Source organism: Melospiza melodia, chromosome 18 (genome assembly GCF_035770615.1).
Source record: "Melospiza melodia melodia isolate bMelMel2 chromosome 18, bMelMel2.pri, whole genome shotgun sequence".
Taxonomy (NCBI): Eukaryota; Metazoa; Chordata; class Aves; order Passeriformes; family Passerellidae; genus Melospiza; species Melospiza melodia.
In genome coordinates, this window is record NC_086211.1 from 7,530,303 (window position 1) to 7,556,831 (window position 26,529).

Sequence of the window (26,529 nt, forward strand, 5' to 3'; positions counted from 1 at the left end):
CTGCTGCAGCCTCTGCCCTGCCCTGCCTGCTCATGGCCTGGCTGTTCCAGGGGAGATCCCCAGCTGGCACCTTGGCACCAGCAGGGAGTGACACCCACAGGCCAGTCCTGCTCCAGCTGGCCTGCCTGGCCCGACCTTCCCACAGCAGGAAGGGTTAATGGAAAAGGGTTTGTGCTTTAAGACTCTTTGAATGGCTTTTATTTTTAGACATTTTAGAAGATACAGAGTGAAAGCCTATTGTTCTTATGGTAAGAGATCTTTACAAAGACATCAATATTTAAAGTAATTAAAAATATCTTAACAAAAGACTTTGCTTAAAAACTTGGCAGTTTAACAAGCACTCCTCCCTTCATCATCTTTTATTCCCATCAGACCAAGGCCGGGTTGTGATCCATGTGTGCTGCAACACAAACAAGAGCTGTGTTAGTTCTGCTCAGTGCAGCCTTCATGCACACAACTCTGCTGGGCTGGCAGTGAGGGCTGCAACCCCCCAGGTCAGCACATTGAAAAATTAATTCTTTTTCCACCCCACAATTATTTGGCATCCTTTTTAATCAAGAAGCCTTCTCTGAACTGTTGGTCCTCAGGGAAACAGTAATATAGGAACCTCACACTTGGCAAGAAATGTCTTCCCAGCCTGAGCTGGAGCTCCCATCCAACCCACTCAGCAGCCTGAGAGTGTGAGCCAAGCCCTGTGGGCTCCCACAGCCTCCCTGTGGATGCAGATTCCTGAATCCACCTGTTCTGCTGGTGGGATTCCTACCCCTTGGTGATGGAAGATCGTGCTGAGCCCAGCGACTCTGCAAAGGACACGTGGTGTGGACTGAACTCACAGCCATCTCTGCCTCAAACCTTCCTGTGGGGTGACAGGTGAGTGTGCAGGGCACCTGAGGTGATACAGGGTGTAGAGAAGCAAATGATTGCTCAGAAATGCACAACCAGATGCAGTTTGAGCCCAAAGAAGGCAGCAGAAAGGTAATGTGACCTTTATTTGGCTGATCAGTGACAGTGAGAGCACAGAAGGCTGTTGAAGTGAGCATGTCCTCAGTACCCAGGGCTTTGCTTAGAAAAGACTGAACCTTTCTGGTTGATAATTAAACAGTGAGACACTGGCAGCTCAGGCCCAGGGGCTGAAATGCAGGAAGCCCACTCCAGGGAAGGATCCCTGATACCTGCAGTGCTGCAGCCCAACTCAAATTCACAACTTGCTCCTTCCTACAAAAGCTGAAGGACTCTGAACAAATTTGGGTTTTCTCATTTTTGTCCATCACATGAGGACAAGGTCATGAAGCACCTCCTTGATCAGCTGTGGCTGCAGCACAGTGTGGGGAACCACAACACAACTGGCAGTGAGGCATTGGCTGCAGTGGTTTTAGAAACAAAACACCCCAAAAACTCCTCCCTGCTGTGGAAACTCTGCTTGATTCTCTCACAGCTACACAGAACTTATCTCACTGTCAATGGGGATGAACCATCCTCTGGGGGAGGTGGGGGAGCTGATAAGATCTGTACAATTAATCAACTCTGGACCCTCAGATCCATCAGCTGTGACTCAGGCCTGCTTTGTGGGCAGAACTTGGGGCTGAGGTTTTATTGGCCCAACATGAAAGTCAGATTAAGTACAACAGCTTCAGCCTTCCTTTTGGGCCTTCTCTTCCTTGTGCAGGGCTTTAATTTTTAAGAGATTAAGATAAAAATATTCAGCTCTGTATTTTCTTTGCAAAATAGGTAGCAAGTTACCTGTTCACTCCAGGAAAGAGAACAACACACAGGGTGTTATTCTGCAGGCTCCTATAGAGCTTTCTGATATTCTGGTCTAACTTCTTCACCTTTTTCCTTAGATCCTGCTCCTGCATAAGAGAATAGAAGCAATGAAGTCCCCCATTCATCAGCAATTATCCTTCAGAGTGTGTGGGGCTGGCACAGGGGAGGGCAGCAGTGATGCTGCTCCTGCCTGGCACCTGGCCCAGCTGCAGGAGAACCACAGGCCCTGCTCACATGGGAGCTGCCCCTCCAGAGCTCTCAGCCAGAGCTCTGGTTTGCTGTGCAGCCCACAGGCACTCACCCCTCCCTGTGCCCCCTGTGAGCTCTCCAGGGCCAGGTTTCAGTTCCTGGGCAGCAGCACCCCCTGCCCTGTGCAGCTAGGCTGGTTCCACTGTTATGCAGTGCCCTGCAAACATCACGTTATCTCGTGTGGTGTTATCTCTCAAGCTGCTCTGTGGGAACTGATCCTTGGCAGCTCCTTTGCTCCAGCACAAGGACACCCTCCTGTCACAAGGAGCTCTGCACCTCAGTCAGCTCAAAGTTACCTCTGCAAGTTCCCAGGGCAGTCCCTCCTCACTAACTGCAACAAACACCAGCAGAGCCTCACACTCACAGAGTCAGACAGCTGCTCCATTTTCTCATAGAAGATGCGTTTTCCTTGCTTCTCATTGCTGTGATTCATTTGCCAAATCCATTTCCAGAGGTGACCTGGAGCAAGGGCTTTCCTACTTCTTAACTCACTACCCTTCATGGTGCATCCATTCATGGCTTCAAGGGCACCCAGAGCACTCTGGGTTTTCTGGAATTCTGAAATGCAAAGAGAAGGGAACAAGCTTTGGTTGCTGCCCTTGTTGGCACCTGCAAGGCAGGGCTAAAGGTGTGGAGCAGGAGGGAGATGAGAAACAAATCACTGCAGCAAGCAGATCCTCATCTTGCTACAGATAAACATCAGACTAGAAATGCCAGCTGGCTGCAGCAGCACCCACTGAGCTGTTCTCACCTTGCAGAGGAGATTCCTGGGCTGTGTGAAGCTGCACAGCAGCCCCCCCTCACATGGAAGTACTGGAGCTCCATTAGTTACCCTGGAATTTTCTAAGTAAATGTTTGGGGTTTTTTTTAAGCAGGTGGTTTTTCCTCTTAAATATTTAGCTGTAAAGTGCTCCTCCAAACAATATGTGCTTCCACTGGAGCATTTTAAATACCATCCCTTGGAGCCTAGCTGGGTTTCAGTAGCTCTTGCTGTGTCTGTGCAAAGGGCTGCTGAATATTATTTGAAGGAAATATGCAGGCTGTGTGTGAAGCTACTTACTGAGGAAGCAGCAGCTCCTGTGCTTTCCACTCTGAAGATCCTTTGGCAGGAACAGTGCTTCCAGGTGCTTCAACCGGCCAAATTCTTCTTGCAACTCTGTCTCTGTTAATGACTTCTTCAGACCAGCCACATAAATCACACCTTCATTTTCTACATCCAGTTCTAATTCCTTAATCAGAACATTGCAGTCCAGCATTGCTGCAGTGACTGGTCTCTGGACCTGGGGTGGATGCAGCAGGAATAAAAAGCATGTCAGCCCACACTGCTCTGTGTTCTGAGCTTCTATTTTAAAGTATTTTTCTCCCATTACCAAAAGCAGACAGGTTCTTTTTCATCACTTGAAATAAATATGACTAATGAAGGCCAACTTAATTAGTCATGATAAAGGGAGATCCTATTTGTAATGCAGAAAAACTATAAAAGTAAAATGCCATGCTCTGTATAGCCCTGTTACTTGGATCTGCCTTTTCAAGCTGCAGCTGGAGGTCAGAACTCTTTCTTACTCCCCTCTGCTGACAGGCAAAAAGGAAAAACAAGAGGGATCCAGCCACTTCCTTTCTGCCAGGGGCCCTGAACTGTGCAGGGACAGGGAGATTGTAACAGCACAAGCACTTGCCCAGACACACTGCTGTGATGTTTCAGATGCACTGGAGGCTGTGCCTGGGCTGAACATAACTTCTGCTGTTTGCCTTTACCTTAATGCAGGATCCTGCTACCTCAGCTCCATTCAGGCACTCCACAGCAAGCTGGGCAGCTTCCAGCACTTCATATTGGATACAGACATAGGGCTGGGAATAGCAGAGTAAAATACTTCAGGTTTAGCAGTGAGACACATTAGCCCTCCCTTGTAAAAAGTCAAGTCTCAATAAAGTTTTGCTTTCTTTTAAAACTCCACATAGTCTAGCTGTTTAAAACCTCCTTCAATTAACTCTTCAATTAATGCTACCCCTTTTTTTTATCTTTGGCTATTAAAGACCTTAACATATCAGTTCTCTTTATAAGGACAAAAATCACCTCAGCTTCCCCAGCACTCCATGTCCTCTGAGCAGCACATGAGCTGCACTGTTCTTGTCATTGTGTGGAGCAGCTTTTTAGGTGCCCTGAATGATTGTAGTTGATGACTACCACAAAATACCTTCCAAACAGAAACACTGGTATTTCTTTGGTTCTAATCTGTATCTTTCCAAGAGTTTACTCAGACCTTCCAGCCTGCCTGCAGCCTTTGAGTGCTCCTCACCTGGAATGTTTCAGTTACCACTGTAAGGGACTGGATTGGTCCACACCTCCCAAATTCTTTCTTCACAGACTTGATGCAGAAGTTTTCTTCAAAAGGACCTGCGTAAATTGTCAGCATGTCAGTCAGCTTGCTGCTCACCTGTTGGAACACAGATTAGAGAAGGCACTCACAAAGCAAAGGAACTAACTACTCAGTGCCTCCTGATAAATCACATCTCTCTGCAAGCTCAGCACAAAGACTGTTCTCAAACAAAAAATAATACCTTTTCATGAAGTCCAGCATGAAGGTGAGATGCAAGGTACCCTGGACCCAAAGTGAACTGAATGATACTGAATTTGGACAGGGGAACATCTTCCAAGGCTCTCTGAAGGATCTGGAGGGACAAGAGCAAACAAGGCTCAAAGAGGTACAAGACAATTGTACTGCAGAGGATCAAAACCAAGGCTATTGAATTTAACTCCCAACTTTAATTTTCATTATTGTCTAAGAAAGTCCTCGGGCAGAAATTCTTCCTTGGTGAGTCATGAGAGGATGCAGAGGATCAAAGCTCATTTCCGAAGTGCTCAAATGGATTTAGCTAACCTGGAATTAACACTATTGCTACCAGCACTGCCAGTCAGCTTTTAAAATAGGACTCATCTGCCCACTCCCAGAACAAGAACAACTTTGAACTATTTTGATGCTTAGACCAACCCACTCTAAGTCCATTCACCTGTTTGTTTGAAGTGTTCAGGTTACTCTGACACAGGCCAGAAGAGTCTGATCCCTGTCTGCCCAAAAGGAGGGGTTTTTGGCCAGTCACCTGCAGACAATCTAAAAAACTAGCAGAGAGAAGTACACTGTGAATCACAATACTTTTCAGTATTTGGAATAAAAACTTTCAAGAAATGCTTGTCAGAGAATTACAATGCAGTTAAGAAATTTGAAAGAATATTCTTGTCCACATCATCAAAAGAAGCCTAGAACATACTCTGTGAAATTTGAGATGAAACTGCCCAAAGTTTTTCAGCACTGTGCTTCAATTATTTGTGTCTGTCTGAATATCCTGATTGCTTCTGAAAAATGTAAGGCACTTGTTTGATTTTACTGAGGATTCAACTGAAGGAAAAGGATACATATTTGAGAATCTTATTACCATGGTTTGGATAATGGTGGAGGCTCATTCAGCTGTTCCTGGAGCCCACATCCCTGGGGCTGTTGCACAGCTTTGTTCTTTGAGACCTCAGCCAGTTTTTCAGCTGTCAGAAGCATCTCCAAGTTTAGTTCTGCTACCTTGAGGAAGGAAGAAGATTATTAGCTGGCTTTCATCTCATCAGCTAATTGTAGCTGACAAAAAGCTTGTGCTTTCCCTGTGAGTCATGCAGGCACACTCCAGCAGTGAAGAAACATGGACATTAATTTCTTGCCTTATTATTTTCTGTTGTCATTTTGGAGCATGCAGCACTCACAGCATCAACAGGCAGTCATCTCCAGAAAAGTTCTCTCAGAAATCAACAGCACAAGGGACTCATAAAACCAGCTGAATCACTACCACAACACACAAGGTCTCTCTTCTTTGATCTAGAAAAATTACAGGCATTCCTGCAGCCTGGAAATGTCTCAGTCCTTCTTTAGCCAGGGCCCCTGTTCAGGATCAGCAGCAATGCTGGCTGCTGGCAGTGCCCAGGTTATTCAGGTTCCTGGATAGAGGCTGGAAGTAACAAGCTGTAAAACTGGGCCCTCTATCACAGCTCCATTTGTTTCTCTTTTAAATCAACAGGAGGATGGGCAGGAGTGGAAGTTTTTTTCCTCAAAAGCACAACAACATTATGTTCTGTAGTTTAGGACAGAAATCTTAATTAGATATAAATACCTTTGTTGGTCCTTGCTCAATGAAGAATTGAGCTAACTCCAATGCAGCTCTGGCATCTTCTGTAGGATCATGCCCAAGCTTCTGTTCACACTGAATCTCCTTCCTAGGGCATCAAAATTAGGTGTACAGGCAGGTTATCTGTTTTTCCACACTGACCAACATCCTGTCTTTTCTAAACTGGGTCCTTTTCAGGCAAAAGAGCTTTCCCCTCTCCAAAAAGGATTTCAGTTCTGTGCAGCAGCATTCTTGTGAAATATTCCCAAAAGTTACTGCAAGAAATGTTTTTGCAATGTTGAGTAAAATGGTTTATGGAATTTACAGAATCCCTAGGTTGGAAGAGATCTTCAAGATCAAGTCCAACCCAGCCCTAGCACCTCTACTAAACCATGGCACTGAGTGCCATGTCCAGTCTTTATTTAAGTACATCCAGAGATGGTGACTCCACCACATCCCCAGGCAGCCATTCCAGAACTTTATCACTCTTTCTGTAAAAAACTTTTCCCTAATATCCAACCCATATTTTTCTCAGCACAGGTTAAGACTGTGCCCTGGTTCTGTCAGTGCTGGAGAAAGAGCCCAGCCCCACCTGAGCACAGCACAGGCACCTTTCAGGAGCTGTGCAGAGTGATAAGGTCACCCCTGAGTCTCCTTTTCTCCAGGCTGAGCACCCCCAGCTCCCTCAGTGGTTCCTCTCAAGGTTTGTGTTCCCAGCCCCTCTCCAGCCTCGTTGCCCCCTCTGGACATTCCTGAGTGTCCCAAGGTCCTTCCCAACCTGAGGGCCCAGAGCTGGACACAGCACCCCAGGTGTGCCCTCACCAGTGCCAAGCACAGGGGAAATCTGACAGAAGCAGAGCTGATACTTGCAACTCTGATGCATGACTATTTTTAAATTTTACTTCTTTCTTGACCAATGGCCCAGCTCACAATTTGCACACAGAGAGGAAGGCAGCCTCCAGTTCAGGGAAGTTTGGCACTGCAGAGTATGACCATTCACTGTGAGCATGGGGAGAATTATCTCACTAAGATACCATCCAGTGGTAGCTGATACACTGAGAAATATGACTGAGGTCAGTAAATCAGACTTTCATGTGTTAATATTTCTTTCTTGCCAACTGAAGCAGCTCTCATCTGTATGAGCAGGAGTGCCTGTGCTGTTCTACAATTCAATACAGCTCTCCAGCCCTGCAGGAAGGTGAGTTTTGCTGGGACTCAGATCTGGTTGGGTCACAGCATTCCTGCTTGCTCAAAGACAAGCCCCTTTATTATGCTGCCAGTAAATTCCTTTTTACCATGTCTTACTGCCACAACCTGCTCCTTTCTTTTGAATCTTAGTAACAAAAGAATAATTCTGATACTATTAGCAGCAAATCAAGACCCTATGACCCACCATGACAGTACAGTAATAATCTTACCCTAAAACAGCTTTGGCTAGAAATTTTAGCTTAAATCTTCGACCTTCACTTCTGGCAAAAAGCAGTGAAGTATCAATAACGCTGGGGTGGATCATCTGGAGGAGAAAAATCATCACCACTTTAGTTTAAGAACAGCACACATACAGAACAGGACAGTAACTCCACAATTTTCTGTGCCTCTGCCTTTTAATTTCAGTTGCCAGTTCTTCCCTGACAGATACCTCATTCACAAGAGAGCAAAAGGAATAATGAAACAAATCCAACTCTCCTTTCTACTTCCCACTCTAGTGAGAAAATCAGATTGAGTCAGAAAGATTAACTATGATCCAAGCATTTTAGATTGGTTAAATCACCCACAGAGATTTAGTTCTCCCCATAACAGAGCTATCAGAAGCATTTGGCTGAAGCAGAGGGGTAAAGCTGCACTTGCAACAATATCTGTGTCTGGACAGACTTCTCTCTTTTGGGTTCTGAACAGCCCCTTGCAAATTTTATAGCTGTAAGGAGAGTTCTTGACTTTTAATCCTTACAAGCATAGGGCTATTCATAATAAAAAGCAATCAACAAGTGTTCATTAATAAAAAGAGCAATTGTTAAAGTTTTCAGGTGTTAAATGAGTAACACAGGGTTAGGAAAAACAGTTTTAAAAACATACTCACTTCCAAAGCCTGAAGATCAGAATTTAAAGAATGGCCCACCAATACTGCATCATGGGGAAGCATTTTTTTTAGCCTGGTTTGGATGTCTGACAGTCTTGTCTTCACTGGAAGAAGCATTTTCCTTGTGATTCCTGAGAATCTTCAAAACAAAAGTTGGGTGAGTTAAAAACAATACATTAGCAGCAGTGTATGCTGGAAAACATTGCAAGCAGGTTCTGTGATATGAATATGAAATATCAACTCAGTGTAGCTAATCACAGAATGCTATTTACTGTTTTCTGTTCCAACATCAGAGGATATTCTGCAGCTAAGCTGCTAAGAGTGCTACCAAATCTGTTTCAAAAGTTTATTTCTCCCAGGTATTCTTGAATAATGCAGTTGGCACCAGATAGCACAGGTAAGGAAATATTGCAAGTCTATGGTGGAAGGAGATGCTTCCAAGTAACCTGAGGGGACTGGGCCATCACCTCCTGGACAAAGCCAGGTGAAGTTTTGAAGAAGACAAGCCTTGAGTTTTGCCTGCTTTTGTTGTAATCCTGAGCCCCACCCTAAAGGTGTGTACAAGCTCTATGCATTTTTTACATATGAGCAAATTTAGCTACAGACTCCATCTTATTTTATAACCATGAGTGAAGAGTAACTTGTGCTGTGTGTCATTAATTTGTAACAGAACTTTCCATGGACACTGCAGAGTGCCAGTGGCTCTGCCTGGGAGCCCCACATTGTACACACCATGTCGGTCACTTTAGTCACACAGCAAGAACTGCATTCCTAACACTGAGGGAAACGCAGCAGGATCTGTGCAAACCCAGGGGTTCTGGAAGGCCCTGTGTAACAGCTGAATGTGAAGGGGCTGCAGCTGTGACAGGCAGAGAGAAGGGAGGTGTGTGGCAGTGACCTGGTGCGGTAGTTGAACACTCTGCTCTCAGGCTTGACCAGCTCGTTCAGGAGGCAGCGGCCCCGCGCATCCACCAGCGACACGCGCGTCACCTCGTTGCCCTTGGCAGTCAGGCACTGGAGGAAGAAGCAGAGGCAGTTGTGGGATCAGCACCATGCTGATCCAAAATCTTCACTCCAAAACCTTCACTCACATCTGCTTTGGCTGCAGCAGCATCACTGTGAAGGAGTTCCTTGACTTGGAGATCCACCCCTCACAGCTGGTGGGTTTATACTCTACTGTGCTTCATCCTAATTGTTAAATGTGCACTGTAAGCACAGCAAACACACAGGCAAGCACAGCACAGAAAAACACTGCCACAAAGTGCTGATTTCACAGAACCAGTCTGTGCTCTCTGCACTGCACAAATGCCACTGACAGCACCGGCTCCAGAGACACTGAACAATTTAAAGGCAGAGCCCAGGTTGTATCAATAGTTACTCAATGCTGATGCCAAACGGGCATCTCTGCAAGGCTATAAAGGAGAACTCTTCACCAAGCAGCTGCCAGAGGAACTGTGATGCTAAAGGAAAGATGTGTGCCAGGGAAATATCTTTCCTTTCCCAAACCTTGGAGAGAGCTGAGGAGGAATTCCACAGCAGTCTCATGGGTTATTCCAGCATTGCTGACAGCCTGGCAGATCCAGCTGCTGCTCTGGGAGCCAACAGAACTGAGCTCTTTGCTCAGGATATTATTTTTGTCTCATAGCCAGAACCACTGCTGGGGCCTCTCCATGGCTGCATTAGCACTGGTACCATCAAGGAAGGGACTGGCAGCAGATATTAAGATACCAGAAGTGGTTTAAGAGAGTGCTTGGCTTACTTGGGAAGAGCTGATAAGAGCTGGGTGCCTGACTCTATTTTTTAAGGCCACACACACTGATTTTTACCATTTCACAATCCAGACCAAAGAGAGGGCTGTTGTCTGTCCTCTGCTGATCACACTCTGTGGAGATGTAGCCCTTGCATCCAGGGGAACCTGGAGGGAAAACACACCTGGGAATAAGATCTTTCTTCTACAACTCATGACAAAACATATCACTAAACTGTCAAAACTAAAAACAACCCCCAACACAACAAAACAATAAACAGCCCTCACCCAAAAACTGACCTTCTATGGGATAGTCATTTTTTTTCTGCTCTTCTAAAGTCAGAGTATAGCTGGTAAGGCCTTGTTTTTTTTCTCCATATCTCTGAATGATGGGATCACATTGCAAGTCTGAGCTTTTAGCAGTGCACTCACTGGTGGAAGTAGCAGTGCTGGTGGAAGTCAAGCCTGTAAAATACATAAGCATCTGTCAAGCTCAGTTTCTGTTTCAGATCAACACTTAGAGACTGCCCCATTCCAGATCACTACCTGGAACAACAGACTGGAGAGAGAGAGAGAGAGAGGGTCAGAGAAAAAGACAAGGGTCTTAGCTCAAACCTAATGTATATCTTTGATTACATACATCTTGGAATAGGTAGTAAAGCAGTAGGGATTGGGATTAAATATGTTAAAATCTTTCTCATTTTGCATCCATTTTGACAATCAGCCCAACATGAGTTACTGAACTAGTCAGGGTAAGAAGTCTCATGGTTTAAGCCATTGTATGCCTTCCTTTCTAAACAAATTTACCATGGCAGCACACTGGGATTGCAAAGGATGCAAAGTCATAAATCTCTGTTTAAAGTGAGTCACTGTCTTGAAAGAGACAATGCAAACCCAAACAAAATACCTTGTGGAGTGTTTTGAGGTTTCAGGTTTGTTCCTTCTCCATACAGACTGACGGGGAAGTTGGCAGAAGGTGCTAATGTGAATCTCTGAAAAAAGAAAATGTGAAAACGTGTTAGTGACTTTGAAAGACAGGCAAAGATAAGAAGAAAATGAGGGGTTCATTGATCCCCAAGCCAGCCAAATTCAGAGGATGAAAAAAAGAAACAGTGGAAATACATTTGGTGTTTTAGCAAGTAGACAAACCCAACACAAATCAAACCTGTTCCAATGAGGGAGGACACAGGATTCTTTGTACTACAGGACAGATCTGCCTTGCCTGATATGATCAAGAAGGCAAATCTCAAGACCTTCTTTGATAGAAGCTAAAGCTAGTTCCAGTCTTTCCAGTTAAGTTGTGATTTACATTTGCTGCAGTTCAGGAAGAACTCTCTAGAAGCTTAAATTCAAGTCCTTCTTTCTATCTTATTTCAAAAATGTTGCTTGTAATTCAGAAAATTAATTATTTTAATAATCTTTCTGGGAAATGGGAGAAACTTGACATAAGTGCAAATAATAAAAGTGATATTTTTCAACCAGTGAGACTAGCATAATGCTATAGAGTCTCCTCACTCACAGTAAATTCCAAATTACTGAAATTATTCCAAGATATTTATCACAATTTATCATAATTGGCAACCTGTAGGTGCAGGATATGTAACAGTCAGAGGACTGAAACATCAATAAACATTTCATCTGGTAAAGCTTCAAAGGTGTAAGTGTTGAAATCCTGTTCCTAATATCAAAGCCCTGTCCTCTGTTCTGAGCTGACAACTGATGCAAACAGATCCTCTCACTTGCTGTCAAGGATGGCCAGATCCTTGGAAAAGGCAGTAATTCCACTGCAGCCATTGTCCCTGGGATGTGCTTTCAGGACTGGCAGGGATGCAGTCTGGGACTTACATGGCGAAACACTTTCCTGAGGTGTCTGAACTGTAAATAGAATCTGTAGAAATGGAGTTGGCTCATTTCGTGCAGAACAACAACCACAACCCCAGCCAGGTGGCTTTGGTGATAAATACGGCACCAGCTGCAGTTAGAAAAGAACAATAATTTTAAATATATATATATAAAAATCAAAGCAAAACAATTATCAAGCACTCTTAAAAAAAAAGTTGGAACCAGCCCAGCTTTAAAGTCAGTAAATGGCAAAGTGCCAAATGACTTCAATAAGAAGAGGCTTTATAGCTTATCTCCAACAGCCACATATTCCTGGAAGCAACAGAGTACAGGAGACAGAGAAAGAAGAGTTATTGCAAATTTCTGCTGCATTTCAAGACATGTATACCTCATTCATATGCATCAGAATGTGACTATACCAGCAACTTCTACTGTAGTCATGCAGTCTGGTGAATTAGTGAATCAAAATAAGTTTCACAAAATAATTCTCTATTTACTATTAAAATCTAAAGTGGAGTATTTTCTACTTTGAGTTTCATTTGAAGATTAATTTAATTTCATTTTTGCCATTCAAGGTTATAAGCCCTCCTCAGCCTTTCCCTTCCAGTACTGAGAATTGGTCCAGAGAAAGGGAGAAGTGACTAAAATGTTTTGTTTTTTCTAAAATGCTCTAGAACACTCTGTTTCAATTACATCTAATGTGAAATGCAATAATATTTGTGTTAATATTTTAACAGGGTATTTTGTTTCTCAGTGTGTGGAGCTTCTTCAGTTCCACATCAGTCATTCAGTTTTTCAAAACTGCAGGAAACAAAACTGTGCAATGGTAGGATTTCTGCCAGAAGAGGAATTCTGCTTCCTGGCCAAATCTAACAATTTTATCTGCACAATCCAGGCGGCCATTATGGCAACTCCACAGTGAGTGCTCCCAGCCCAGCATGGCCAATATTCCTGCAGGAATGTTCTCACACCAGGGCAGAAGAGGAGAGCAGGCTGGCTGCAGTACCTGGGCTGTGCTGCCTTGTGGCATTTCCCCAGAGCTGCGTATTTCAGCAGCTCATACAGCTGCTCCTGGCTGATTTCTGAGTCCTCACCCAGCAGAGCTGCTGACAAATGACAGGACTTCACCTGTGGAAAGGGAAATGCTGGTAAGAGAGGTTGCAGGTAATCACACCAGTCCATGAAGAAGGAAGAAAAAAGAAACTACTTGGATACAAGCAGTATCCTGGGCAACAGTTTCCTTTCAGATCCCACTTTAATATTACATTTACTCAACATTTCAGTAACCCAGGTACTCTAACTTTGAAGATTTATTTAACAAAGATTAACATAAGCAGATGTATGCAGTAAGGAGACAACTGATATTCAAACACAATATTCTGGTCTCTCAACCCTTTCCCCCACTTGCTGCAGAGCTTTAAACATCTCTACAAGTGTTACATGTAGGACTCACTCTATGGGAGGTTTTCTCTATCTACAGTGTGGGATCTGCTCTGCCACAAGAGTTTGCTGACCCCTGCAGGGAAAAACGTTTCAGTAAAATCCAAGGAATATGCAGAAAGAAAGCACTGAGCTGATGAGTGGGGACTGTGCCACACATTCCTGCATAGCAGTTCCTTAAGCCTAAATGCACAAATTCTTCTAAAGGCTAATTAGCAAGTAAATGTGGCATTTTGGTGACCTCCACCGACCAGATGGCCTCTTCCAAAAAGCTCCTGTAAAAATTTTAAAGAGATTCTTATTATAAGTGATGAAAAGACATCAAGGCATACAGGGGGAAAAACACCACACAACACTAGAGAATGTAAAACCTCACAGCACGAACACCCACTGGAAGTTCTTTTCCCCCACACACTAACAAGCCATGTGCTGTAATTTGGTCAGAGCCTGCCCACATGGGACTGAGCTGGTGTGCTCTTCAGGACATTTGTCACTGGGTAAGGAAGTTAAAGAGAGGTGACAACGTTCGTGGTTCCAGTGGTTAAGAATCATCTAGCAATAACAGCACACGCTGGTGTAATTGCTAGTGCCTCATCTCTCAAGCTGAGACAAGTAATGACACCGTTGTTTTCAATACAGCCTAATTAAAGCTTTGCAAAAAAACCCACACAAAGAGCAGAGGTTTTGATTCACCAAGGAGAGGGTACTGCCAGCCACAGGAATTTGTCTCTGAGCGGGTACAAACAGGGCTGATCTCACGGGCTGGAGACACCGGCTCCTGTCCCACGGGCAGTGACTCAGTGTGTCCTGGGTGAGGTGTCCCCGTGGGGCTGCTCTGCATCCTCCAGCAGTGCATGTGCCGAGCATGCACAATGCTCCTTTCGAGACCTGCTTTGTTTATGAGAAGATTATATTGGAGAATATATCTATTTTTTAAACAAAATTCCTTAAATGTAATGCTGAGCACTCCAAATGAGTTATTTCCCACATCTCTTGGAGCAGAATCCAAGCCATTACCAGGCTCCCCAGGGCAGCGGTCACGGCCCCAGGCGGGCCCAGGTTCGAGAAGCGTTCGGACAATGCTCTGAGGCACGGGGCGGGATTGGACTGGCCACGGCTCCAGGGCCAGGAGCCGGACCCGATGAGCCCTGCGAACAACTCAGGGCATTCTGCGTTGTTATCAGCAGGCACTGGCTGTATACGACCCTCCCGGTACTCTGCCGCTGTCCACGGCTTTGGGGACTCCCAGCGCCCCCGAGAAGCGGCCGTGAGGGACACAGGGCCCGCGCAGCGCCGGGCGCTCGGCTCTCACCTCGGGGCCCCTGCCCGGGCCGCCGCCATCCGCCTTCCGCCTCTTCCGCGCCGCCCGCGGCCCCTCCGCGCCTTCGCCGAGCCGCTTGCGCCCGTTGAGGCACAGCCCCTTCGCCATGGCCGGCACGGGAGCTGCGGGAGCAGGCGGCCCCTCACGGCCGGATACGGCCACACGCTCCGGGGGGCTCTGGGATGGCGCTGGGCGGCGCCAGGGCCGCGGCCGGAGCAGCCGAGCGCCGAGAGCGCGATGGGGGCGGGCCCGCGGGAGCTTTGAAACGGCGGCAGCGCGCTGGGGCGGCGGAGCTGCCATGGCCACCAAGCGCCTGGCCAGGTGCGGGGCCGGGGCGCGACAGCGGTGTCCGGGCGCGGAGGGGCCGCGGCGGTGGCGGTGTTGCTGTTGGTGTCCGGGCTCGGAGGGGCTGCGGCGGTGTCGGGCGGCCCCTGAGCCCGGTCGGTGTCCGCAGGCGGCTGGGGCTGGCGCGGAGCAGCGCACGGACGCGGAGCGGGGCGCGGGCGGGCGCGGGGCAGCGCTTCGCCTTCCTGATCGTCCTGGACTTCGAGGCCACGTGCTGGGGAGACCGCGACCGGCGCGGGCCCGAGATCAGTGAGTGCGCCCCGCTGGCTCTGAACCTGTGGCCTCTTTATGTGTCCTCCTTGTGTTGGGGTCTTCTTAACGCCTGGCGTTTCAGCCCCAGTATAATGGAATAATAGATACGTAAATAATATAAGTGTGTGTATATATATTGTGCATATACATATATACATATATATATGAATCACAAAATATTCTGAACTGGAAGAGACCAACAGGGATTATCAACTCTAGCTCTTAAGCGAGTGATCTATACAGGGATAAAACCCACAACCTTGGCTTTATCAGCATCATGCTAGAACTCTATGTTCATACATATAAATAAATAAATATTTTAAATCGCTATAAATTTTATAATATAAGATTTTATATATAAAAATTCTCAATAATAAAAAATTAGATATATAAAAACTTTATATATATAAACATTTTATATATTAAATTAATTTTTATTTTAAATTTTAGATATAAAATTATATATATAAAATTATGTATATATATATATTTATAAAATCTACTCCATTATATAATATATATATACATGAATATGTGTGATGGAATACCATCATGGAATATGTTGAGTTGGCAGAGACCCATATGAAAATGGTCTCATTCCTGTGAACAGTTTTAACCTTTCTGGCCTTGTGTTTTGGTTCTGTTTTGTTTGTTTTGTTTCTTCTTCTCCATGTTTGTTGCAGTTGAATTTCCAGCAGTCCTGTTAAACACCTCAACAGGAGCCATTGAATCTGAATTCCACATGTATGTGCAGCCCCAGGAGCATCCTCTTCTCTCTGAATTCTGTAAAGAACTAACTGGCATAACACAGGTATAATTATGACTTAACATTGTTTTATAATTGTATAATTGCTGATTACTGTTTTATTTAAAGAGGCTATTTAAAGAAATAAACCTCAAATGAATTTCAGTGAGTTCTAACACATACATGCTTCTTGTTCTTTTCCTTGAAGAATCAAGTGGACCAAGGGGTGCCTCTCAACATTTGCTTATCACAGTTTATGAAATGGATTCAGAAGATACAGAAGGAGAAGAAAATTATGTTCAGTACAGATAGTCAGAGTAATTCTACTTCAGAAGCAAAAGCGTGTGCCTTTGTAACATGGACAGGTAAATAACATTTTCATTTGCTTTTTCTGCACAGTAGTAACATCAGGTGGCACTAGTGAGATTGTGTCGTCACTTCTATACAGCCAAAATCCTATTATTAGGTATTAAAAACATGGAATATTGGGATAAGACTGAAAAATATGAAATCCACGGAATCCTGACATGTTTGCTGCATCTTTGACTCCAGGATCTGACACTGCTACATTTTTCTACTTTGTGAACTGCATGATCATTCTTAGTGCATCTAAATTAATTAGAGATCTTTAGATCTTTGGGATCTCTGTCTGAAGTTAATTACTAACAGGGGTTTGCTTCTTCTGGTGTCCCATTGCAGCAACCCCAGTGTCTCCCTTGGACAACGCTGTCACAGCCTGTGCCATCCTGCCATCCAGCAGCACAGGGTGCTGACAGTGTGTTGGTGCTGTGTCCCTTTATGTAGGTTTTTAGGCCACATAAAGGGACACACAGGCCACACTATGTGGATTTTAGGCCAGTTCTGCAGTGGTGGGTTGACTGTGCTTCTCCCTGCACAGACTGGGACCTGGGTGTGTGTTTGCACTATGAGTGCAGGAGGAAGCAGCTGCGCAAACCCGACATTCTGAATTCCTGGATTGATCTCAAAGCGACCTACAGGGTGAGAGGATGGACAGACAAACATTTCTACCCACACTCACCTCAAAGGCTGACTGCACCTGGGCTTACAAGGCAATGCTCTGTGTCCCAGTGACCAGAGTAACCTGGTTTTATTTTGTGATGTTACTGCTCAATAACCAACTGCCCTAGAACTGTGTGAATTTGAATAGAAATCTTAATGCTAGGAAAAGATTGTTGTTTGATAAAAGAATGATAATTATGAGAATTCATGAGCTGCTCTTCCTTTCCTGACACATTTTGCTGTCCTTGCTTCCTATCTTTTTTTGTTTTGTGTGCTTCTATTGCTGCCCTATATTGCTGTGTAGGAAGTTGTCATTATAGTCTGTTTAGAGGTACCTCACAGGTAGGCAGCAGAATTAGGTCTCTAAAGAAAAACAGTGTGAATATTCCCCCTTTGCAGTGATCAAATCAGATACTCATATTAGGAGCAAGAAGCAATACTCACTTTTTTCACTTACAAAAAATTCCATACCTATGCCAAATCTATTCATGCCCATGCCTTTGATTGCATCTTAAGGTATTATTTATAGTTGTATTCTTCAATGCTGGTCTGTTAAGACTTTCATCAGTGTAAGTAAGCCATAGAGTGCAGACAAATGATTCCAGAACTCAGACAGAATGGATTTACTTAAGACTGAGAGAAGGGATTCATATTTCTTTCCATTCTGATTTCTAACAGGGTAAGTAACTTACGGTTTTATCCCAAAATGCACATACCCAACTTGCTTATTTGCATTGTGAGATTTATTATTTGTAAGGGGATATTTCTGAAATGGCTTTGCTTCACTAGGAAAAGGTTTTTAAATGCTTCATGTTAAGCACCTGCATTTCTCTCCTTAGGCCTTCTATAACAGAAAGCCTAAGGGGCTCAATGGGGCTTTGCAGGATTTGGGGATAGCTTTTGAAGGACGGGAACATTCTGGTAAGCATGATGATCCTCATTTTAATATATATATAAATATATGTATCTTATAAAGCTAAATTGTACTATTTAGCTCTAGTTAACCTAAAGCAGTTAGTCATTACTCTTGAGTAGTTACTACTGTTTCAGGTTATGCCATGTTCTGTCCAACAAGACAAGTTCTGTCCATCAAAACAAGAAAGGCAAAGTGCTCTGAGATCAGTTTGTTATTTCTAACCTCATACTTCATTTCTGAAATCTCTTCTACTGCTATTGAATGTATGTTCATAAGACCAATTTCTGAATTGCTGGGATCCAAAAGAGGTTGAGAGAAGATAAAGAAACTTGATTTTACCTGATAGCTCTGGATATCCTGATAAAGTGAGAGAATTCCAACACAATATGTTTTTTTTTTTTACTTGACTAATAAAAAGAGCAAGGATATTTAAAATTGTGCATAGATATTCAGCTCTATGGATAATCCTTCAGATGTTTCAGCACAGAGAATTATTTGGAATTTTCTACTTCCATTCCCTTTTTTGAACTAGATGACTAAGTGTCACAGTTCTGTAACTCCTTGTCATTCCTGTAAGGCTTACCTAGATTACCTTTTTCCAGTAATAAGAACTATTCCCAGTAGCAGTTAAACAGAAGCCATTAATATAACCATACTTTTGAAGGGTTGGATGATTCCCGGAACACTGCTCGTCTTGCTTGGAGGCTGATTTGTGATGGATGTGTGCTCAAAGTTACTAAATCTTTGGATAAGGTTAGTCACTACTTTGTATCTTCCTGTCTACTTGCTTTGTAGCCTGGAATACAGATGAAAGGTGAGCTATTCAAATAATAAAGCCAGCATCCTGACTGTGATTTGGAAAGAACATCCTTAGGCTGATATGCTTATTAATTTTGTGCATTTATTCCCAAAATGTCTGGGTATTCACTTTCCAAAATCTGCTTTTGTTTACGGACTCCCTAGGCACATCAGAAGAGTAATTTAATTTCCAGAACACTGACTGTAAATGTCACTGACAAGACTCCACTGGGAAGTAAGAGCAGACCTGAAACATCTAGAGATGTTGAAACAAAACCTCTGGCTGAGAACAAACACAAGGGTATTGCTGGAAACAAGATAAATTCTAATCTCCAGGCTGGGGAGCAGCAGATCCCTTGCACTGATCCCTCTGCAGATGTCTGTGTTGTACCCAGCAGCAGCTCAAGGACTGAATTCCATGCTCGATGCCAAAGCTCTTCAGCAGCATCTCCTGACAGGTTTCCTGTTCCCCTGGGTGTGGCACAGCCGTGTCCCAGCCCTGCACCAGCAGGCATCCAGCAGGGACTGAGCATTGGGCAGCCTCTGAGAACAGCCAGGCCCAGCCTCCCAGCACAGGGCTCAGGGCTGGTGCTGGTCTCCACCACCATCCCCTCAGTCACTGTCTCCACTGGGGACATCAGCACCAGCTCTGAGTGCCTGTCTCTGCTGACAGACTGGGAAGATGTTGCTTTGATACCAGAATCTCAATATGAACAAAATCCAGACTCTGTTCAGCTCGAGGGTGACTCAAGTACAGACAGTCTAACCGTGTATGAAGAAGAAACTATTTCAAAACAATTGGCTGTGACAAGTTCAGATAATCAGAGTTTGGAGGAAAGTGTGGCACCCATGGAACCCCGGAGGTCTGTTGTTTACAAAAGTCCTGATACTACAATCTATAATATAGGGACAGTTCAAAGGCAGACTTCAAAATTTTCAGCTTTCAAGTTACCATCTGCAAAGGGAAATGCTGTTCCAGCACAATCAGCATTAACTGGAAATTACTCTACTCCATTAGAGGCTCCTAAAAGAAAGCCAACTAGTCCAAGAACATGCCCACCAGCAAAAAAGCAGTCTTTTCATATATATCAAGAGAACACTTCCTCTTTTGATCACTCCTTACCTTTGAGAAGTTCAAATTTGCACAGAGTATTTCCTGCAGTTCTGAACTCCACAGTAAATCTGAATGAGCCTGTGAGAGCTGTGAGAAATGGAAAATCAACTCCCCCTCTGTGTAACTGTGGCCGAAGAGCCAAAAAACTCTCTGTGTCAAATGCTGGCCCAAATCATGGCAGAGCATTTTATTGTTGTCCTGTTGGCAAGCAAGGAGGAAATAAGAAAAGTTGTGGATACTTCAAGTGGGAATATGCGCTTCTGAAAGAGAAATCTAGTGGTCTCACCTTTAATGCAGATGCTGTGACCTCTCTTGGAACTGTTCCTAGTAATTCAGAGAATTCTTCCAACAAAAAATATTGGTGTCTTAGACCCTCTATGAGAACTTGAGAATGGATACAATTTTTTGTCTGAATCCTAAACTCTCTAAGTTTCATGCTTAATGGAATCAGGACAGTCAAATGATGTAAGATATATATTCTCAGAATGGGACAAAAAGGACAGTTCTTGGTTAATATAAATAGAAAGGAAAGTTGCTCAAACACACAAAAATATCAGCAGATCATAAAGTAACTCTAATAAAGTGTGAGAGAACAGGCAAAACTATAAGTGCTAAAATTAGAGCATGAGCAGCTGTTGGTACAATTCTTGAATTTCTGTTTTATCATATATTTTAAATACTAGTCCAGTCCTTAAGATTTTATTTGCCCTTTTTTTCCTAAATATACTTGTAATGCCTACAACTTTTAAATTTTGAAACTTTTGAAAGATTTTAAAATCTCTTTACAAGATGTTGCACATCAAAAGTGATTCTTGAAGCAATAGTAGTCTTTTAAACTCTTACAGAGTTTTTTATCCTTTAAGTAATAATAAAGATAAGATACTGATATTTCATTAAATGCTTTATTTAACACATTACTCTTGTGCTCTTGCCTCTCTGGGTTTCCCATTTCTTTTCTATCAGTGTCTGCTTTAGCTCGTAGTGCAACCCCTGGGACAGACAAATTATGGGAATCAGGTAAGGATGTATTCAACGTATAAACTAAGAAGGATGTAGTGTAATGTCTCACTTTATATTACTGTGTAAATCTGCAATGTCTTTCTTGACATTGCAAAATCCTGCAAAAAAACAGCAAGTACTTTTATTTTTTTCCCCACTTCTACCACAGTTTGCTTCCAATGGTCGTATCCTTATATTGAATTTGGATCAACTGCCTTGGTCAGTTTTTTCCACAGATCAGAACCTGTAACAATTCTTACTCCTTTAATTGTCCAAGAAGCTTGAAAGTTACAGCAGGGAGAAGCGGCTCTTACGGACAGGGATGCACACAGGCATCTTCCTTTAGGAACTACGCTGCGGGCCACAGCTGTTCCGTTAGCACATGTTCGCTGTTTCTCCAAGCCTCCATTTACCTGTTCAAAGTTTATGGTTTAGCCGGTCCCTCTGCGCCGTGGCACCTTCGGGACTCGGACAGGGTGGAAGTGGCCGAAGCATCTCCGTGGAGCGCACGGAGGCGGCGTTACAGAGCTGGACCGAGGGCTGCTCCTCTCCCCTCAGCTGCGGAGTTACTAACACAGATTTTAACTCTGGAACCGGAGCTCGGGGGAAGCGAAGGCATCAAGGGCTAGGAGTTTGGCCGCGGCTGAGCGCGCCAGCAGAGTGCTGGCTACCCTGGGTCGGTGACCCGCGCTCCTTGCGGCTCGGTCCCGCGGCTCGCTCCCGGCGGCTCGGTCCCGCGGCTCGGCTCCCGCGGCTCGGTCCCGCGGCTCGGCTCCCGGCGGCTCGGCTCCCGGCGGCTCGGCTCCCGCGGCTCGGTCCCGCGGCTCGGCTCCCGGCGGCTCGGCTCCCGGCGGCTCGGCTCCCGGCGGCTCGGCTCCCGCGGCTCGGTCCCGCGGCTCGGCTCCCGGCGGCTCAGTCCCGCGGTTCGCTCCCGGCGGCTCGGTCCCGGCGGCTCGGTCCCGCGGCTCGGTCCCGCGGCTCGGTCCCGCGGTTCGCTCCCGGCGGCTCGGTCCCGCGGCTCGGTCCCGGCGGCTCGGTCCCGCGGCTCGGGTCCCGCGGCTCGGTCCCGCGGCTCGGTCGGCGCTGCCCGCGGCCGCCGCTCCAGGCGCGGCGCTGTGCCGGGCGGGCGCGGGGCGGGCGCGGCGCTGACGCCATCGCGGCGGTGCTGGCGGAGCTGCCCGATGGCCGCGGCCGAGCCGGCGGCGCGGAAGCGGCGGCCCAAGGGGCACTTCGCGGCCGGGGCCGGCCGGGCCAAGCGGCCCCGCGGCGCCGGGCGGCAGCTGGAGGCCGGCATGCGCGGCATCCTCATCACCTGCAACATGAACGAGCGCAAGTGCGTGGGGGAGGCCTACAGCCTGCTGGGCGAGTACGGGGACCTGCTCTACGGGCCCGAGCAGGTGCGTGTGCTCGCGGGCGGGCGGGCGGGCAGCGGCACCCCCAGGCATCGGCTCCCGCTGCGTGTGTGGAAGAGCCGCGTGTGTGGGGAAGGAGCAAGGTGTGTGTGGAAGGAGCCATGTGTGTGGGGAAGGAGCCATGTGTGTGGAAGAGCCGCGTGTATGAAAGGAGCCGCGTGTGTGCGCCATGCCCCCGAATGCCCCAGGTTCTTTCTGGGCGAGCCCCTCGCAGCCCCGCTGCCGGCCCGGGCCGTGCCCTGTGTGGCGAGCCCAACGCAGGCTGTGAGCCGGGCATTGCTGCTCGGTGCTCACCAGCAGACGGTGCCTGTGTGAAGTTTTCAGATCACGAGGAGAGGCTGTCTGCAAGCGACAGGGAGGAGGATGAGGATGATGTCGAGGCTGCTCTGAAGAAGGAGGTTGGCCAGATCCGTGCCTCGACGGAGCAGAAGCTGCGGCGGTTCCAGTCGGTGGAGAGTGGTGCCAACAACGTGGTCTTCATCAGAACCCAGGGCATAGGTGGGGCTTCTGCTGATGCTGAGTAATGCTCTCAAAGTGTTAGTAAAAGGCCACAGAGTGTGGCTTCCAAGTAACGTGTGTATCAAACAAATACCCTTCCCTTTGGCCATGCCACTGAATTTCATTGTTAGTGAAGAAGCTAAAGGTAGAGGAAACTGCTATGACAAAACAATCTTTGATTTAGTTTTGGTATAGCAAAACAACTCTCTACATAAAAGGATTCAAGGCTGACAGCAGTGCAGCCAAGTTCCCAGCTTATTGTTTAGAAGGGGAAGAGGAGGGATAATGCTTTTTATTTGTTGCTCATACCCAACTGTTTTTCTTGTAGAACCTGAGAACCTGGTGCACCATATACTGAAGGATATGCACACCACTAAAAAGAAGAAAACAAGAGTCATTCTGCGCATGCTGCCCATTTCTGGGACTTGCAAAGCTTTTATGGAAGATATGAAAAAATACACAGAAACGTTTTTTGAGCCGTGGTTTAAAGCCCCTAACAAGGGTACTTTTCAGATCGTTTACAAAGCTCGTAATAACAGCCATATGAGTAGGGAAGAAGTAATTAAGGAACTGGCAGGTATGTATGGTTTTCACACAAAACAGAACAAGATTGCATGCACAATATGGGTCAGACTATTAAAAGAGGTCATATTGAACATACACATTTTTTGTTGAATTCTAAAAGCTTCTCTAACACTTAAAAAAACTTGACATCAGTATTCCTTGTTGGTGTTGATGTCTTAGGAGACTAAGCAGAAGAGAGAACAATGTTGATTATAATTTGCAATATTAGTTATATGTGCTTTGAAATGACAGCTATTAGGCTTTCTCTCTGGATGCTGTATTGAAATAATGTTACTATTTCTCTTCAATATTTGTCTCATATAAAAGCTCCAGCTTAGTCAAGTATTTTATTGAATGGATAAAAATTAAGAGAGAGGAGGCAAGATCCCCCTCAGTTAGAGCCAATTATTTTTGTAATTGCTTAAAATGGCAGAGCAGAGCAGGAGTCTCAAAATGTACCCCCAGTAGGACTGAAGTAACTGAACAATTATCTCACTGCAATTTCTGAGAAACAAGACATGCTTATGCTCTTAAACAGTTTTCCCAGTATCTTTTAAATTGCATCTTCTTTTACAGGAATTGTGGGCAGCCTCAATCCAGAAAACAAGGTTGATCTTAATAATCCACAATACACAATTGTGGTGGAAATAATAAAAACCGTCTGTTGCCTAAGTGTGGTGAGGGACTATGTTCTGTTCAGGAAATACAATCTGCAGGAGGTGGTGAAGAGCAACAAAGAAGATGCACAACAAAACCCATCAAGTGTTACAGAAGAACAGAATTCAGAGGTAACTAAAGCAGAAACTGAGGAGCAGGAGAAGAGCTCTAAAGAAATAAAAGAAGAAAACAAGAATCAAAGTGAAATAGAATCTGAGCCCAAGGGGAATGATGCTCTGATAGTGTAGAAAATGTGATATAAGGGAAAGGTAAATGTAATCCAAACATATAAAAAAAGTTGCCCTAGAGTTCTGAAAGGGTATTGGAAAGAGGAGAGGGGTTTTGTTTTGAAGTCCTGGTTTTAAAATCCACAAGTGTAAGAATTTTAATGCTCGTTGCAGGTGGAACTGACATTTCAGCAGAGGTAAGGGTGCTCAAGAGTGCATCACCTTTCTGGTGAGGCTTGCTCTCCTCCTGCAGCTCTGTTCTACATTCCCTGTGCCTGGCACACAAAACAGGGGTCTGTGCATGTATGTGTAGATGTGGCCACCCTGACATGTATGGACTCTCCTTTGTTACATCTGGAGGCTACAGAAGCCAAAAGGCAGCACAGAGGCAGCTCTGAGCAATCACTGTCAGAGAGAGATCTGGAAAAGAGTTGGTTGCAGAGGATTTGGGGAAGGAAATGAGCTGACAGCTGCAGAACTTGGTAATATTTTTCTGTGTGAACAACAGAACGAGGTAAATCTGATAATTTGATGGAGGGATTTATACATATATTTATATATATACACAGATATGCTGTCTTGACTTGAATGGAAAGAACTGTTACATATATAAATACTTGAATATTATGAGATGATTTAGAGTAAAAGATTGGACTGTTTTAGAACAATAGTATGGTGCAGGCATTGCAGATGGTTTTATCAAAAACTACATGTGTGTTTACATTAGCTGTGTATGCAGCACTTACTGATTTATAGTAAATGCTCTAATCACTGAATGGAATCCTTTTGAGTAATTTCCTGCAGATAGCCTTTTGCTGCTCTTTCCAAAGACTCAATCCTTGAGGGATTTTATAAAGTGTTTCTTGTTTAAATTTTTTTTCTTAAGTCTCAAAGTTTGAATTTAAATACTGATTGGAAGCTTCTTATGAAAGAAGCTCTCCATTATACCATACTAGGTAAGGGGAATTAAATTTTAATTTTTGGTACAGTTTTAACTTTTTGGTATTAATTTTGTTTCAGATTGAAGATAATGCTAGTGAGTCTTTCTGTTGTGCTATTGTTGCAGTGGACTGTCCCTGTGACCCCTTAAAACCACCCAAAACCAGTGCAGCTGTAACTTGCTTTCCAACAGGGTTTTGAGTATGCCTCCTGTAGAACTTTCTAGCTTTAGTATTTCATTTCTAGCATAAAAGCCTGTGTGTTGCTAATGGGAAAAGACTTACCTTGAAGAACACAATTTGTTGCTTCTCTTGGTTTAATGAAAAGGACATGTTCAAGTCTTTCATAATTTATATATTTTCTTCTTCTGTCAAAATTGTTTCAGAAGTTGGAAAATGAAGAAGACTTTTATTTCCCTAGTCCTATCTCCATTGCAGCCCATTTATTAAAACTCTGCTTTCTTATCTCCTGTGGTGTTTGCTTTAAATTTTTGAAGATTTTTGTGTGTGGATTAAAACCATCAATGTCTGAGTTACACAAAGGAAAGAATCATCTGAGACCAGACACAAAGGCCAAGTGTGAGTGTTTATTGGTGGCTGATGTTGGTAATCATGACAGCCTGCTTGACTTTTAAGGACAAAACTCAGGGTAATAATGGGGTTTTTAGTTTTCTTTCCTCCTCTCACTGACCTGTCTGCCTACAGGGCTTACAGTTTACTTCTGATTTTTACAGTTTGCTCTTCTGAACGTTCATTGTTAAGACGTTAATTCCCTGGCTTTTCTGCTGTGCCATCACTTTTGGGCTCAGTGGTTCCCTCAGGTGCTTCAGTGTTTGGAATTCAAACCTTCATGGACAAACCATAAGACATTATTATGATCTCCCTAACATAAAAAGCCAAATAATTGCTTTCACTGCCAGTACTGAGGAAAGATGTGACAGTGCCCAAACATCAGCTGAAGAGGTGATACATTGATGGTGGAATGTGGTGTACTTAATTTGTCCTGATGCTGACTTGAAACTCAAGGATGGTTTGAAACCCTGGCCCTGAGATTCACTCTTCCTCTTGTGCTAGATTAAAACCCAGATTGGCTTGAGAAACTTGAAGATAATTTAAGAACAAGCCAATCTCACAGCCTCGGTGTTTCCCAGTACTGACTTGCCTTTCTTGAGGGTCACAGCTGTGTAATTAAAAATGAGTTTACATGTAATTCAGTGCATTTATCATTTCAGTAGTGAAATACAGTTGGGGAGATCTTTAGGTAACACCAGTAACTCCCACTGATTGGAAGCAGCTGGTAATATCCTGTGCCCAAAAGAATCATGCTGCAAAATCCTTCCTGTATTATATATTCCTATTCAAAGAGCAATCACCCTGTGGTTATGCCATCTTAAAACAGCTAATCCTGTAGTGGGTTTACAGCAGAACCAGGAAAATCTGAGATAAATAACACTCTGCTGC

General features: G+C 44.7%; 3 protein-coding genes across 3 annotated transcripts; 2 read left to right on the forward strand and 1 right to left on the reverse strand.

The window, feature by feature from the left end:
• Nucleotides 1-168: 168 nt before the first annotated feature.
• Nucleotides 169-14,691, reverse strand: REXO5 (RNA exonuclease 5). The gene is made up of 19 exons (XM_063171899.1): nucleotides 14,575-14,691; nucleotides 12,829-12,950; nucleotides 11,826-11,952; nucleotides 10,888-10,972; nucleotides 10,281-10,445; nucleotides 10,060-10,148; nucleotides 9,132-9,247; nucleotides 8,234-8,372; nucleotides 7,575-7,669; nucleotides 6,163-6,265; nucleotides 5,446-5,582; nucleotides 5,023-5,131; nucleotides 4,573-4,683; nucleotides 4,311-4,448; nucleotides 3,769-3,861; nucleotides 3,074-3,293; nucleotides 2,378-2,571; nucleotides 1,741-1,850; nucleotides 169-400 (listed from the first exon to the last, which is right to left on the reverse strand). Exons 1-19 carry the CDS (start codon nucleotides 14,689-14,691, stop codon nucleotides 331-333), a joined length of 2,340 nt encoding a protein of 779 aa, XP_063027969.1. The 3' UTR covers nucleotides 169-330.
• Nucleotides 14,692-14,765: 74 nt separating this feature from the next.
• On the forward strand, nucleotides 14,766-20,566 carry ERI2 (ERI1 exoribonuclease family member 2). Its single transcript, XM_063171449.1, has 7 exons — nucleotides 14,766-15,177; nucleotides 15,864-15,991; nucleotides 16,134-16,290; nucleotides 16,824-16,924; nucleotides 17,785-17,866; nucleotides 18,526-18,614; nucleotides 18,825-20,566. The coding sequence occupies exons 1-7, from the start codon at nucleotides 14,766-14,768 to the stop codon at nucleotides 20,160-20,162; spliced, it is 2,307 nt and encodes a 768-aa protein (XP_063027519.1). The 3' UTR covers nucleotides 20,163-20,566.
• A 1,387-nt stretch (nucleotides 20,567-21,953) lies between these two features.
• THUMPD1 (THUMP domain containing 1) lies at nucleotides 21,954-25,533 on the forward strand. The gene is made up of 4 exons (XM_063171914.1): nucleotides 21,954-22,169; nucleotides 22,502-22,682; nucleotides 23,011-23,259; nucleotides 23,823-25,533. Exons 1-4 carry the CDS (start codon nucleotides 21,954-21,956, stop codon nucleotides 24,149-24,151), a joined length of 975 nt encoding a protein of 324 aa, XP_063027984.1. The 3' UTR covers nucleotides 24,152-25,533.
• Nucleotides 25,534-26,529: the final 996 nt, after the last annotated feature.